This window comes from Cricetulus griseus, chromosome 2 (genome assembly GCF_003668045.3).
Source record: "Cricetulus griseus strain 17A/GY chromosome 2, alternate assembly CriGri-PICRH-1.0, whole genome shotgun sequence".
In the NCBI taxonomy this organism is placed as follows: domain Eukaryota; kingdom Metazoa; phylum Chordata; class Mammalia; order Rodentia; family Cricetidae; genus Cricetulus; species Cricetulus griseus.
Window position 1 is genome coordinate 24552595 of NC_048595.1, and position 12746 is coordinate 24565340.

General features: G+C 48.5%; 1 protein-coding gene across 1 annotated transcript in view; it reads right to left on the reverse strand.

Moving 5' to 3' along the window:
- Csmd2 (CUB and Sushi multiple domains 2) overlaps nt 1-12746 on the reverse strand; it is a 552860-nt gene that overhangs the window by 90765 nt on the left and 449349 nt on the right. The window contains exons 30-31 of the mRNA XM_035438911.1: nt 3773-3967; nt 2803-2919 (exon numbers count right to left, since the gene is read on the reverse strand). Coding sequence (XP_035294802.1) covers nt 2803-2919; nt 3773-3967 — 312 coding nt within the window. The remainder of the gene's footprint in view (nt 1-2802; nt 2920-3772; nt 3968-12746) is intronic.

Here is a 12746-nt window from a genome sequence, read left to right on the forward strand (position 1 = left end):
TGAGGACTCACAAAGGCTTCTGGTGCTATCCTCTACCCCCATCCCCTACCCACTCTCCCCCGATCTCAGGGGCCTGTGATCACCTGGAGTTTTCTTCAAATTCCCAGGCAACCAGGTCAGCCCCTGAGCACCAGCTCTTGTGCAGTAAGAGGTACAAGAGTGGGGAGCAGCAGCCTAGTCCCGAGGCAACAACAGTCTATAGAGCAGACAATATCTCCACCCTACCCACCCTAAAGGGGATATGACATTCACCTAGCACCCACTGGATGCCAGGGACTACCCTGGCCATGTGCACTATCATCTTTGACTGTGTCTTTCTGAGAAATTGTTAATGTTTTGTAGACTAAGAAGCACACAGAGCTCAGAGGTTAAAAGAGTTTCAGACAATCCTGTTAATATGAGTAGGGACCCCATGAACTCAGGCCTCTGCCTGGGAACAGCAGGAATGTCCTCAGCCCTCTTCTCTCTGCCAATCAGTGCTGAGGGCCGGGGGTCACTGTGGGCATAGCTCCTATCCACCTGACTACACCTGTCTCCCATTGCGGGCAAGAGCCAGGGAGGTCCCATCCCTGGTTTGGCTCAGAATCTCCAGCTCATAGGAAGTAGGACATGTGTGTGAGTTTGTATAGGTTGTACCTGTGTGTGTGTTGTGCATGTATGTTGTATGTATTTTTGTTAGACCGAATATTGTGTATGCTTAAGTACAAGACTTAGACTTTGCAGGATAGGACAGCTATTAGAATAATCTCTGTAATTTGCCAATTACCCATGGCCTGGTCATTTAGTATGTGTTTCTTGCTTGATGTTGTTCTTGTAGGTTGTAGTTTCATTTTTGTTTATTATTTTATTATTCTATTTGTTAATTATTACGTTATTAACTTTTCTTTCTTCTGTGTAATACTTGGTAGTTGTTCTTATAGTAAATAGTTTTATGTTAGGATTAGAGCCTTCTTATTTAGACAAAAAAGGAGAAGTGTTGTGGGCTTTGGATCTATTTAGCCAATGACTTTTGGGGCAGCAAGCTATAGATTGTGGTCTTGTCTGCTATGTGACAACTGATAAGCTGAGAGGGAAGGGTCTCTCACTCTCTTGCTTGCATTCTCAGTTGGGTGGTTGGAGCAGAACAGGCAGCTTGCTCTTAGTGCCTTTCCCCTCTGGGTAGAACAACTGTGGTAGTAGCTCTTGTATCAGTGAGGGTTTACCCCTATTTTGCACTTAAATAAATTCTCGAGAACCTCTACCAGGCTCTCGTGGATTCATGTTACAGTATGCTGTGTATATGCCCTGCATGTTTTGTATATTATTGTTTGCCAGGGCAGAAAGGGAGGGACTCTGGCCATGGAATTGACTGCTTGATACAAAATAATCTTCAGTGCTGAATGTAGTAGCCCCTGGAGTAATCTTAGTTCTTGACTGTGGGTGGAGGAGGAGCGGAAGACAAGGGGAAAGGATTATTTTTACACCCTGAAAATTGGCCCAGCATTGGTAACAGGGGTCTGCAGTCCCCAGGACTGAGTAGGACACAGAGTTCCTGCTTTCATACCATGTGCATTGGAGTGCCTCTGCCCACCCAAGCACACACTTAACAACTAAACAAAAATCTCAGAGAGTGGTATTTAACTCCTAGGGTAACGGGATGGCATGGCCGGGCGAGGCAGGCTACTTCTGAAAGGGGATCACAGAAAGGTCTCTGGCAGCATGATGTCAGTTCTGATACCTGAGCTAGGGACAAGTCATTCTTACCTAGAGGGGGAACGTCTGCCCCCTCTTCCCGGACTCGGGGCTTTGCCTCACTGCCAAAGACGAGCTACCTGGAGCATAGCCCCTTAGCAGCCAGAGTCCAAGGACAGCTTTTAGCTGTGTGATACTGGCCAAGGCTGGGGATGGGATACTGGCAAAGGACTGAGTTTCTTGTAATGGGAAGAACTGAAGCCCAGCATTGCATGCCAGCTATCAAGTGTTCTTGACTTTCTGGACAATGTTTCCTGATTTCCTCAGTGGAATCCTGTGGGCCCAAAGCTCCTGTCTCAGGGGCCAGGGGTAGGAGAGGGTGCGTGCACACGCTGCTAAGGGTGCAGGCACTGGGGCAGAGCTACTGGTGAGGAGGAGACTGGGAGTTACAGAAACAGGAACATGTCTCTCATTTAGGTGCATCAGGCCTCAGTAGAGCAGATGGCCTTGGTGGGTGGCACTAAATGCTTTCAGAATGACTCAGGCATCTGGGCTCTGCCCTGTGCTCTTCCCACCCTGTTTGAGAAGAAGTAGCCTGCTTTCCTAACAGTCCTGATTTCTTCAGTCTGGCTGTCTTGGGATCTGGAAGTTTCTCTGACTTCTTAGTACAGATGCTTGCCTTGTGTGTTTCTTGCTCCTATTCACAGCTGCTGGATTCTCCTCAGATGGGCGACTGGAATGATGTGGTTCCTAGTCTGCCTCCCTTCCCAGTACCTCCAAAGACACCGCCATCCTATCCCTTCCCTTTTCCCTCCTGCCCCAGGGCCACTCACAGCTAGGCCCCTGGCAGGCCTGGACCTGCAGTCCTTCTTGTCCCTTCAATCTGTGCTGAGGAGACTCAGGGCACCCCTCCCCCAAACACACACCATGCCTGTGTGTGCCCTTCTTTCTCCTTCTGGGCAGCCTCTTCCTGGTGTATTCCGGAGACTCTGCTGTCCTACCTGAGAGTCTATCCTTCTAGGTCTCACAATGAGACTGGATAACTTGGAGGAACCTGAGGGCTTGTCATTTTGAAAGAAAAGTATGGGGGGGGGAATCAGAAAACACAGACGTAAGCCAAGGAAACCCTACCGTAGTCCTTAGGCACAGTGACGAAATACAAGCAGGTCTGCCCACTGGTGTAGTTCTGGGGGTAATTTGGGGACAGAACCACCCCATCTGAACCCACATACTGTCCACCACAAGGAGCTGAAAGAGAAGCCAGAGAGGGGCCTGGTGACTAGGTGATGTCTTATCAGCTGCCTATTGTCCCTTTCCCAGCCTGAGCCTCTGGCTCTGCCCTGGCCAAGGACATCATGTCCCTAGCCTGAAATCCACTGAAGGACACACATCAGCCTTTGTCCTATAGGGGTTAACCCTAGCATGGGTCCTTGAGGACACCCTTGAGGTTCACATCACCAGACTTTCACACTTTCATGTGGGACCTGGGTGTGGTCTTTGGCCCCATGGCTGATGCATGAGGGCAGTGGTGTTTACTGAGCAGGAGGGTGATGATTCGCTTCCCACAGGTTACCTTCTGGGGACCACTTAGTCAAACTACTTCCTGTTCCCTTTCTTGGTGCCAACTTCCACAGTGGCCGTGGTGCTGGCCTTGTCCACTTACCCAGGCAAAGCATCCTCATTATTTTTCAATTTGAGGGGCCCCATATTCTGGGGGTTCTAACACACAGGTGTCAACACAAGGCCACCTTGTGGCCTTACTTTACACAGACATCACTCAGAATGTCCTCAGCCCCAGGAGTCAGCCCAAAGGCGCCTTTGTTTCCCCTTTGCTGGTGTGTACTTCCTGGATGGCAGGCCTACGAGCCTCAGTTGAGCATCTCTCTGAATGGGAGTAGGCACACTCAAGAAGGGTGACCATCTAAAGGGACTGAGAAGCCATCCCTCTTCATTGCAAGCCCATTTGTCAGACCCGCTTGCTTCACAGGAGTTCCCTTAAAGCCATATCCTGTTTTCCCTCCCCGACCACAGAGCCTTCTGTCCATCATCCATCTCAGGCATCCCTTGGCCCTGAGACCCTAAGGGTCCTGGCTGTTCTCACCTGTGCAGACTGGCCTTGGGTTATTCCACAGTGGCTTCCCATCAGGCCCCAGGATGCAGCTCAGGGTGGAGGCACCCTCAACCTCGTAGCCTCCGTGGCAGTAGTAAGTGATGGAAGAGCCCAGCTTCAGGTCAGAGCCCACTCGAGTACCGTTCTTGATGGAACCAGGGTCAAAACATGACTCCCTTGGGTTTTCTGGAAAACCAGACAGATAGACTGAGCCGGGGGTGGGGATAGGGATGGGGGTGGGGGTGGAATGGTTCATTAGAGACTTAGGAGCAGTACAGAAGTGCTCAGCATGACCAGTCCATTTCCCTGCGTGTCTAGAAACACCACTAAATTTTGTTAGAGATCTGAGGCTGGGAATGGTCTTCAGGGCTGACCCTCCCCTCCCAGGTTCTTCTTGCTGTGACCCACAGAGGAGGAAGTGAAGTCTTCACCTTGATATTCTTTTTCATCTTTGCTGGCTTCCCCAAGGGGCAGCAAGTGCTGCTCTGCCTGAAGTGAGCCCATGCCACTGCCCATAACCTGGGGGGAAGGTAGGGATTGGTGCTCAGGCCCAGCCCCTGGCTCCTCTCTCCTCCTCAGCTGGTATAGGCTAGGTTTCCTGGGCTTCCTATTTCCAGCCACACATCTTGCAACACCTGGTATTTGGAATCATCTTTCTCTAGATCTTTCTTCCACGGTGCTGCTCTGAGGGTGGAGCTGATATCTATTTCACAGGCTCACATATAGGGCACTAACCCATATTCAGGGAGGAAGTGGGAAACCTCACCCCACCTCTGGTTGGATGTCCCAAACCCCTGTGATGTCAAAAGCTCCTATATGGGTTTCTAGGTCTTCACTGGATACCAAGTGTTCACTCAGTCATTGAAGTTTTCTGTCTGGCTACAAGACTCTTGGGTGTCCTTTGCTGAGGTATATTTGATCACTCCATGAAGCCTCCAGACTGTGTTAATAAAGTCAACCTTGGATCAGAGGGCAGAGCCAGTGACTAGCTGACAGGAATTAGCTGTAGAGAGTACTGAGGAGCCAGGAGGATGAATAGAGAGATGCACAGGAAGGAGTAGGGAGGACTTGGAGATTCATGGTCTTTTGGCTTGGGATGGCTAGAGAGATATTCTCTCTCTCTCTCTCTCTCTCTCTCTCTCTCTCTCTCTCTCTCTCTCTCTCTCCAAGGCAGGGTTTCTATGTGAGGCTTTGGAGCCTGTCCTGGAAGTTTCTCTGTAGACCAGGCTGGCTTCGAACTCACAGAGATCTGTAGGGAGACACCCTAGCCCCGCCCAATAGTCCTGGGACAGGTAGCAGGTGCACCCGGGACTCACCCATAAGGGCGTGGTGAAGGAAAGCCGGGGTGACGTAAGGGAGCTTCTTAAGGGGCTGCACGTGGGGACCCGGGCCCTTTTGTTCTGGCCACGCTTGCTGGGTTCTATAACCTTGCTCTGGCCTGTGTTTTGTCCTGGTGTGTTCTTGAATAAAGAGACTTCAATCTTAATAGAGATCCTCCTGCTTTTGCCTCCTGTGTGCTGGGATTAAAGGCATGTGCCACCAACGCCTGGCCTGAGAGGTACTCTCTTGCTGGGTTTCTGGCCCAAAAGGAAGGTCAGCTAGTTGCTTCTCAGGCTCTCTGAGCTAGCAGGGTTTCACCCCAACAGCTGACTCCCTCGTCTTTATTGGTAAACAGAATGACAGAGACTTAGTTAAAACTATATTTGGTGGCAGTTGCAGAGCCAGGTGCCAGTGGGACAGTAGGCACAACCAGGTCACAACCTGAGCAGAATGGTGGTGACTGTGGGGGCTAGGAGGTGGTGCAGATGGTAGATACAGGACCAGTAGATTCAGGTACAGCCACTGTGTCAGAAATAAAACAACAGTCTTCCCAGACAGGCAACTGTGGGTGTTCCCAAGCAATTTATTCTTTTGACACCTCTTTGTACCATACTTGGTGTTTCCTAAGTGCTGGGGGTCCCAGCTGGGGCCTGGGTATCTGAAGAAGACCTGACACTGTGGTCTTTCTTTCCATAAAAATTCCAAGCAGTCCTGAAAGGCAGTCCTTACCCTACCCGTGACAGCTTTTTCTCATTCTTGTCCTCAGGACTGTCAGCTAGGCAGTGGAGGGACACAGCTAAGGCCAAATGGCACCAGAAACCTGTCACAGGCCCTCAGGGCTTGGTTAGAGTGTCAGTGTGGGGCTGTACGACTCTTTACATGCTAGTCACTTTGCCAGAAGGGCTCTGCCACGGAATGAGTAGAGCCGAGGAAGGAAGGGCTGGGAGAGAGGATATCAGAGCTCAGAGATGACTGGCTCAGGGAGAATTTGGCTGAGGGCAGTCCCTGTCACCTGGGTACCTTTTAGAATGCATATATACATGGCAGTCATTGCTCGAGGCTGTCACTTAGCTGCCAATCAGCCTGTTGAGTGATGGGACAGGACCCCAAGGGTCTATAATCTTGTCATGTCCATCAGCTCTTACATTTGAGCCCTTCTAATTTCCCCGTTCTTCAAGTCTTCCCCACACAGCTAAGCACGCAACAGTCCTAGGTGTACTTCTGGGGCTCACTGGGCCCAGAGAACCTTCTCTAGTCTGGCAAAGGGCCCCTCCTCCGCATCCTTGTGTGCCCCATGGTACATCACCCTGACCCTTGCATCAAATCTGGCGTGAGGCTCTAGACTATAAATGGCCACTGGGTGACCCACATTCCAATAGCGGAGATATGATGAACTGTGACCATAAATGCATAATGAGTCAAATCCTATTTGAAATTAAGAAAATGAACCCAGCTCACATGGAGTCTGAATCAGCTGTGGTACCTGCTTTCCACTTCCCCTTCCAATTTCAATGATGGAACCCAGGTTTGACTGACAGCTCTCAGGCACCAGGTAAGACCTACATATCCCAGGCTCTTGGGCAGCCAGGTCTGGCTTAGCAGATGGAAAACACAAGCTAGACCTTCTGCTTTCTTCATAGGAGACAAAATCCTTCCAAGTCTACAAGGCCCTGCAGGTGCTGTCCCCATTGTTTCCTCTCTGACATCACCCCCCTGTTGTTCCTTTCGTGACTTTCTCCAGATGCATAAGCCTCTGTGCACAGTGTATCCCCACAGCTGGATAATGTTCCCCTCTCATTTCCATAAGGTCTTGTCAATGTTGCCTTCATGGTGACATCTTCTCTGGGCAGTTCCTTAAAACTACAATACTTGGAGCTGGGGAGATGGCTCAGTGGGTAAAGTGTTTGCCACACAGGCATGAGGACCTGAGTTCAGATCTCCAGCACTCATATAAAATGTTGGGCATGTAACTCTAGTGCCAGGAGGGGTGGAAACATTTGGGTTCCTGGAGCTTGCTGGCTAGCCAGTCGAGCCAAATCGGTGAACTCCAGGTTCTGAGAGAGACCATGTCTCAAAAAATAGAGAGTGACTGAGGGAGACATGTGAGGATGCTGGTCTTTGGCCTTTACATGCATGTGCATATATGAGCATGCGTGTGCATGGCTGTGTAAACACATGCGCGTGCACGAGAGCACACACACACACACACACACACCACACACACACACACACACAGAGAGAGAGAGAGAGAGAGAGAAGAGAGAGAGAGAGAGAGAAACTTCAGTCAATGCTCCTTTCCCTGCTGCTCTGTGTGGTTAATCAGTACTAACCAGATGACACAGACACAGTGAACGCCACCTTACAAGCCCTGAATGACAGTTTCCTGATTTCTTTTACTGGGTGGAGAATAAAGTTCCATTTTGCTTAAATAACAGTGTTTTGGGGGCATTTGCTGCAGTGGCATTGCCCTACCCCTACTGCCCCTATGTCAGAATATCCTTTATTCTTTGTGGCTTACTCTCCCAATTTTATTTATTTTAAAATATCATATATTTTTATTAATTCTTTAAGAATTTTGTATATTATATTTTGATTATATTCATCCCAACCCTAACTTCTTCCAGATCAAACCTCACCTCCCTAATGCTCCAATTTCATGTCCTCTTTTTTTAAATTGAATAACCCATGACCCCAATCTATGTACTCCAGTATATATATGTATATAGGGTCATCCACTAGAGCATGGCTGGCTCACTAGGAGACTTACCCTTAAAGGAAACAGACTCTTCTTTAACCAGAAGTCACTAATTGTCCATGGGTCCCACTGAGGGGTGGGAGCTCATGAACTGCTTCCCACTCTATGCTAGAATGATGATTGGCTGGCTTGCACTTTTCAATGTTCCCCTGTCTGAGCAAGTTTCTCAAACTAGGCTTTCTCTCTGGAAGAGTCTGTGACAATACGCATTATATTTTCTGTGTAGGCTGGGCAAGGACATCTATTTCCAGTGACTTCCAAACTCCTCGAGGCTAGGAGACAACTATCTAGTATTCTTGCATCCCCAGAAACTACCATAGAACTTAGTGCTCAGTGTTCAGTGCTCGCCATGTGTGGCACAGAGAATAGGCCTGCTAAATGATTGCTTGATTGTCTGGTTGAACACCGAGAGGCATGGCCAGCCAACAAGCTCATTGGTGATCCCCATTCTGGAATCCACTGTGTATTCCCATTCACTCACATTTCAGAAGAGGGTGGGCTTGCCGCCCTGAGTGTTATCACACTACTAATAATGACGACAGACCCACACATTGGAATATCACTGCGACATTCTCAAAGGCCTTCCAGATCTGTCATCTCATCTGTGTCCTCAACAGGCAGAGCCAGCTACATTCACACTCAGGAGCTATGTGAAGAAAGTGATGATCAGAGAAGCAGAATGGGTCCCCAAGCCATTCAGCTAGTGACAGACAGAATGAGGACCAGAAACAGATCTGCAGCTGGCCAGAGCATGGCTGTAAATAATAAAACAGGATGACTAAAACATCGCCATCATGGTCATAAATAAAACCCAAGCTGTCCAGAGCAGTAAAACAGAAACAGCTTCTCTTTGGTTTTCATGGGTGAGGTCCATTCCTGATCTTTCTAAGAGTAAAATCCTGGGACAATAGTCAAAATGTTCAACTAGTTGGGGCTTGTTAAAAAGGCTGAGTGATGGCTAAGGAGATAGCTCAGTTAATAAAGTGCTTGCCCTGAAAACATGGGATTTAAGTTTAATCCTCAGAACCCACAAACAAATTCTGGGTGTGGGATTGTGGGCCTATGATCTCAGCACTGGGCTAAGTAAGAGGAGTGGGCTCACTGGCCAGCTAGCCTGGACTACTGGGTGAGATATGGACCAATAAGAGACTAGCTCTCAAAGAAGGTAGAAAGTGCTCTTGAGAGGATGAAATGTGAGGGTGATGTCTGGTCTCCAGATGCACACATATTTACACACTCACATACATACATACATACATACATACATACATACATACATACATACACACACACACACACACACACACACACACACACACACACACACCCCTTTGAGTTACAGTGGAGTCCACTATTTTGCTCATGCTGAATTCTCAGTGTCTGCACTGGGCATGGCAGGAAGTAGGAACTGACTAGTCCCTTTTGGATGAAGTGTTTGACACATGTGTATGGAAACCTTAGTCTCCTCTGCTTCAGAAGAGGCCAGTGCATGAGCTGGGAGAGAAAACTGAAGGTCCCGCCAGGCCACCCCTCCTGCTGTCATCACCATGGGGAGAAAATGGTATCTCTTCCTGGGATTCATTTCTAGTGAGTGACTCAATAGGACAGCATGTCCCTGTTTCTCCCTAGCAAAGGACAAAGCATCCAAGAGGTAGATTCTGCTGAGAAAAACCCAAGAGCAATGATCTAATAGAAACCTACCCGTGGATGATGCGACTGTATTCAGAATCACTTTCCACAGCTCTCTCCCAGAAGGGAGTGCACATTCCCTCCTCCAAAGAATCACGTGTCCCCACTGTCACATGTGCAGAAGCATCTGTCTGTCTGACTGTCACTAGTTTGTGAACTCCGTGAAAGCAAGGCTTTGGTTTCCTGCTGTGTTCTCAGCCCAGATATCAATGTCTGGCACACCGTGGATACTTTTTAATTAATCTGCCAAATGAACTGGCCAAAAAAAGATGGAGTGGCTCTTGGTCCCTGAGACAAAGTTGCATACAAGGATACCTCACAGTAGATACCTGAATTAGGTTTGGTCCCTCTTAAGGTTCCTTAGTGGGTTTTGGGTGGAGCCAAAAACTGGGAAGCCAGGAGTGAGGCAGCCATATTTGTTCTAGGGGGATGAGGGACCAAGGTCACCTAATCTGGAGAGGGGAAAAGATGGAAAGTGACCAGGAGGAAAGTCACAAGTTCCACTCTAACTCTGACTCTAGCTAGCCTGGGGCAGTTTGCATTTCCTGCCTCGGGCTTTCACAGCCTTCCAATACATCACTGTAGTGTTATTTTAGAGTGGGTTTCTATTCCTGTGTTCCTGAAATATGCGACCCTTTTGCGTTTAAGCTTGTTTGGTTGCTACCTGGACTGTAACAACAGTCTCCCCTCTGTCTCTGGGTACACTGGGCATCTGCTTCCTTCATTCTGTTGTGACTGACTGGCCTCTGAACCAAGCAGTCACCATCTTTCATTCAACTGTGCCTACCAGCAAAAGATAAACCAATCTGGTCTTGTTGACCACACATACCCCTTCAGGGATGGTTGGGGGGTCATGAGACCCTCACCTGAGTATCCCTTCCACACGCTGTATGCTACTCTGCCCTAATTGTATGGAAGACTAGAAGGGTCTCCATCTATACTGCTATGGGGATGCCTTCATCCTTATGGGAAAACGTTTCCAGGGCAGGAGCACCCACAACCTTGGAAGTGCCCCTCACCTATGCTCTGTGGGGAAGCCCTACAAACTCACTGGTTCCCCAGAGTGAACTTTGGCAGAACTGTGACTCAGTTGTTCTCATTGGGACCTTAGGAGAAAGAATAAACACTGCTTATACCTTCCTCCTATAAGTAGCTTTAGCAACACATTTCAAACCACATCTACCCAACTTCTTTATTAAGTGTTTTGTTAGTTTTGTCTAAACTGGCCTGAGTGGGTTTTTTTTTTTTTAACCTGAATTTAAAAGCTTCTCTTAGCTGGAAGTGAAGAGTTGCTGATTCCCACTGGGGACACCGACAGAATGTAGGATCAGAGTGAAGCTCTTGGCCTCTCTGCATGGGGTCCCTGTGGCTTGTACAGCACTCAGTCAGGTTGACTTGAGTACCATTTCTCCATAGAGGGCACTTGTAAACTTCCTGCACCTCTCAAACTAGGAGCCCCAATGCCACAGCCCACAGGAGACACATATCCTCAGCACCGGCAAAGCCCAGAGCCCTCCATAAGATCCAGAAGTGGATAAACCCAGGAAAGAGCCCTGCTCTTCTTTCTGAGGCCCTGGATCTGCTTAGTATTCTGATCCCCACCAGGTACACCTCCACATATGAGGCTCAGTGGACCTGCAGCTGCGGAGGGTCTGAAATGCTTAGCCAGGGGGTGGTCAAGGACATAGGACAAATATACATCATAAATATTTACATTATAAATAGGCTTATTCATATATCCATGTGCAAACATTGTGCTCACACTTTTATGCCTTTATGATATGAGAGAGAGAGAGAGAGAGAGAGAGAGAGAGAGAGAGAGAGAAGGGGCGGTAATGTGTTTCATTGAGCTAGCCTTGGGACAAGGAGCCCACATTTTTTCCCTTCCAAACAAGGGCACAGCAAATAAAGCACCAATGAGACAGGAGAATGACTGTGATATAGAAGAGAGTGAGTTCCCAGGACCTCTGGGTACCAGGTATTTGGCCAAGATCTGGGACTGTTTACTGACCCTCAGACCAACTTCCACTGGCATCACTGTCCATCATTACAGATAAAGAGACTGATGCCCAGAGGTTAATACAGTTTTTTTTCAGGCCACAGTGCTCACAAGGGATACAGCCAACCCCCTAGGATTCTGAGAACATCATCAAGGCTATGGGATCAGAACAGACCCACCTAGCTCAGGACCCTGAGGATCCTGGGATAGGGAAGGGACCACAGGGGAAGGCTGAGTTCACACACAGGCTCCTCTACATAAGCTTCCAGGACAGAGGCCTGGAGAGCTGGCAGAGGAAGGCTAGTATTAAGAGATATGAACTCTGGTAAGGCAGGTACATGAGTAAATGAAAGTTCTCATGGACCCTTTCTCCCTGTCCCAACCAATACATGTACTCATCTCATGACTACAAATCCTAATAATCAGGCAAAGGATGGGTTGGTAGCATCTCCTGCCTCCCTTTCCACAGTTAATGGCTTTCTTTTGGCTTCTCGGATGGCCCAGACTGAGTCTGGAATGGTCTTATTCCCTAGACTGGAGGACCCCTGTAGATACCATCTAGGCCCACAGTTGAAGATGGAGAAAGGACTTGTAGGTGTGGTTCTCAACCCATGCATTTCAGAAGATCTGGGGGGGGTGGTATAGTAGGCCAGGCAGGAGACCATAGACAAGGTGAATAGGTATGGAGAGCTGGGGAAGTTTCTACTCAACAGCTTATTGTCTACAAGGAAGGTAAAGTGAAGAGACACATAAAGATGATTTGGGTGGCATCTGGAGTGAAATTTTGGAATTCTTACACAGAAGAACACAGTTGAGAGAAGTTAGTCATTGCTTCTGATGGCTGAGACCTTGACTGGGGCTCCAAGAGCTTTACAAAGACTGTCTTTTTTGATGTCTTTGGCCATTGGGGTGTCCCCCCCCCCCCGCAATTTGGCAAGGCTTATATAACGGGGAGACTGAGAGGCGGGGAAATTAGGGTGCAGATAAAAACACGAATGAAGAGAAGAATAATGAGAAAAAGGTCCAGGATGACATTGAGTGGGGCTGGTGGGCAAAGCAGATGCAGAGATTCCAGACTGGCTCTAAGCTTTAATTAGAATATCAGAAAATCAGGCTGGGGAGATGGCTCAGCCAATAAAGTGTTCCTGAACAAGCATGAGGATTTGAGTTCAAGCCCGAGATCCCACATAAAAGGGCTGGGC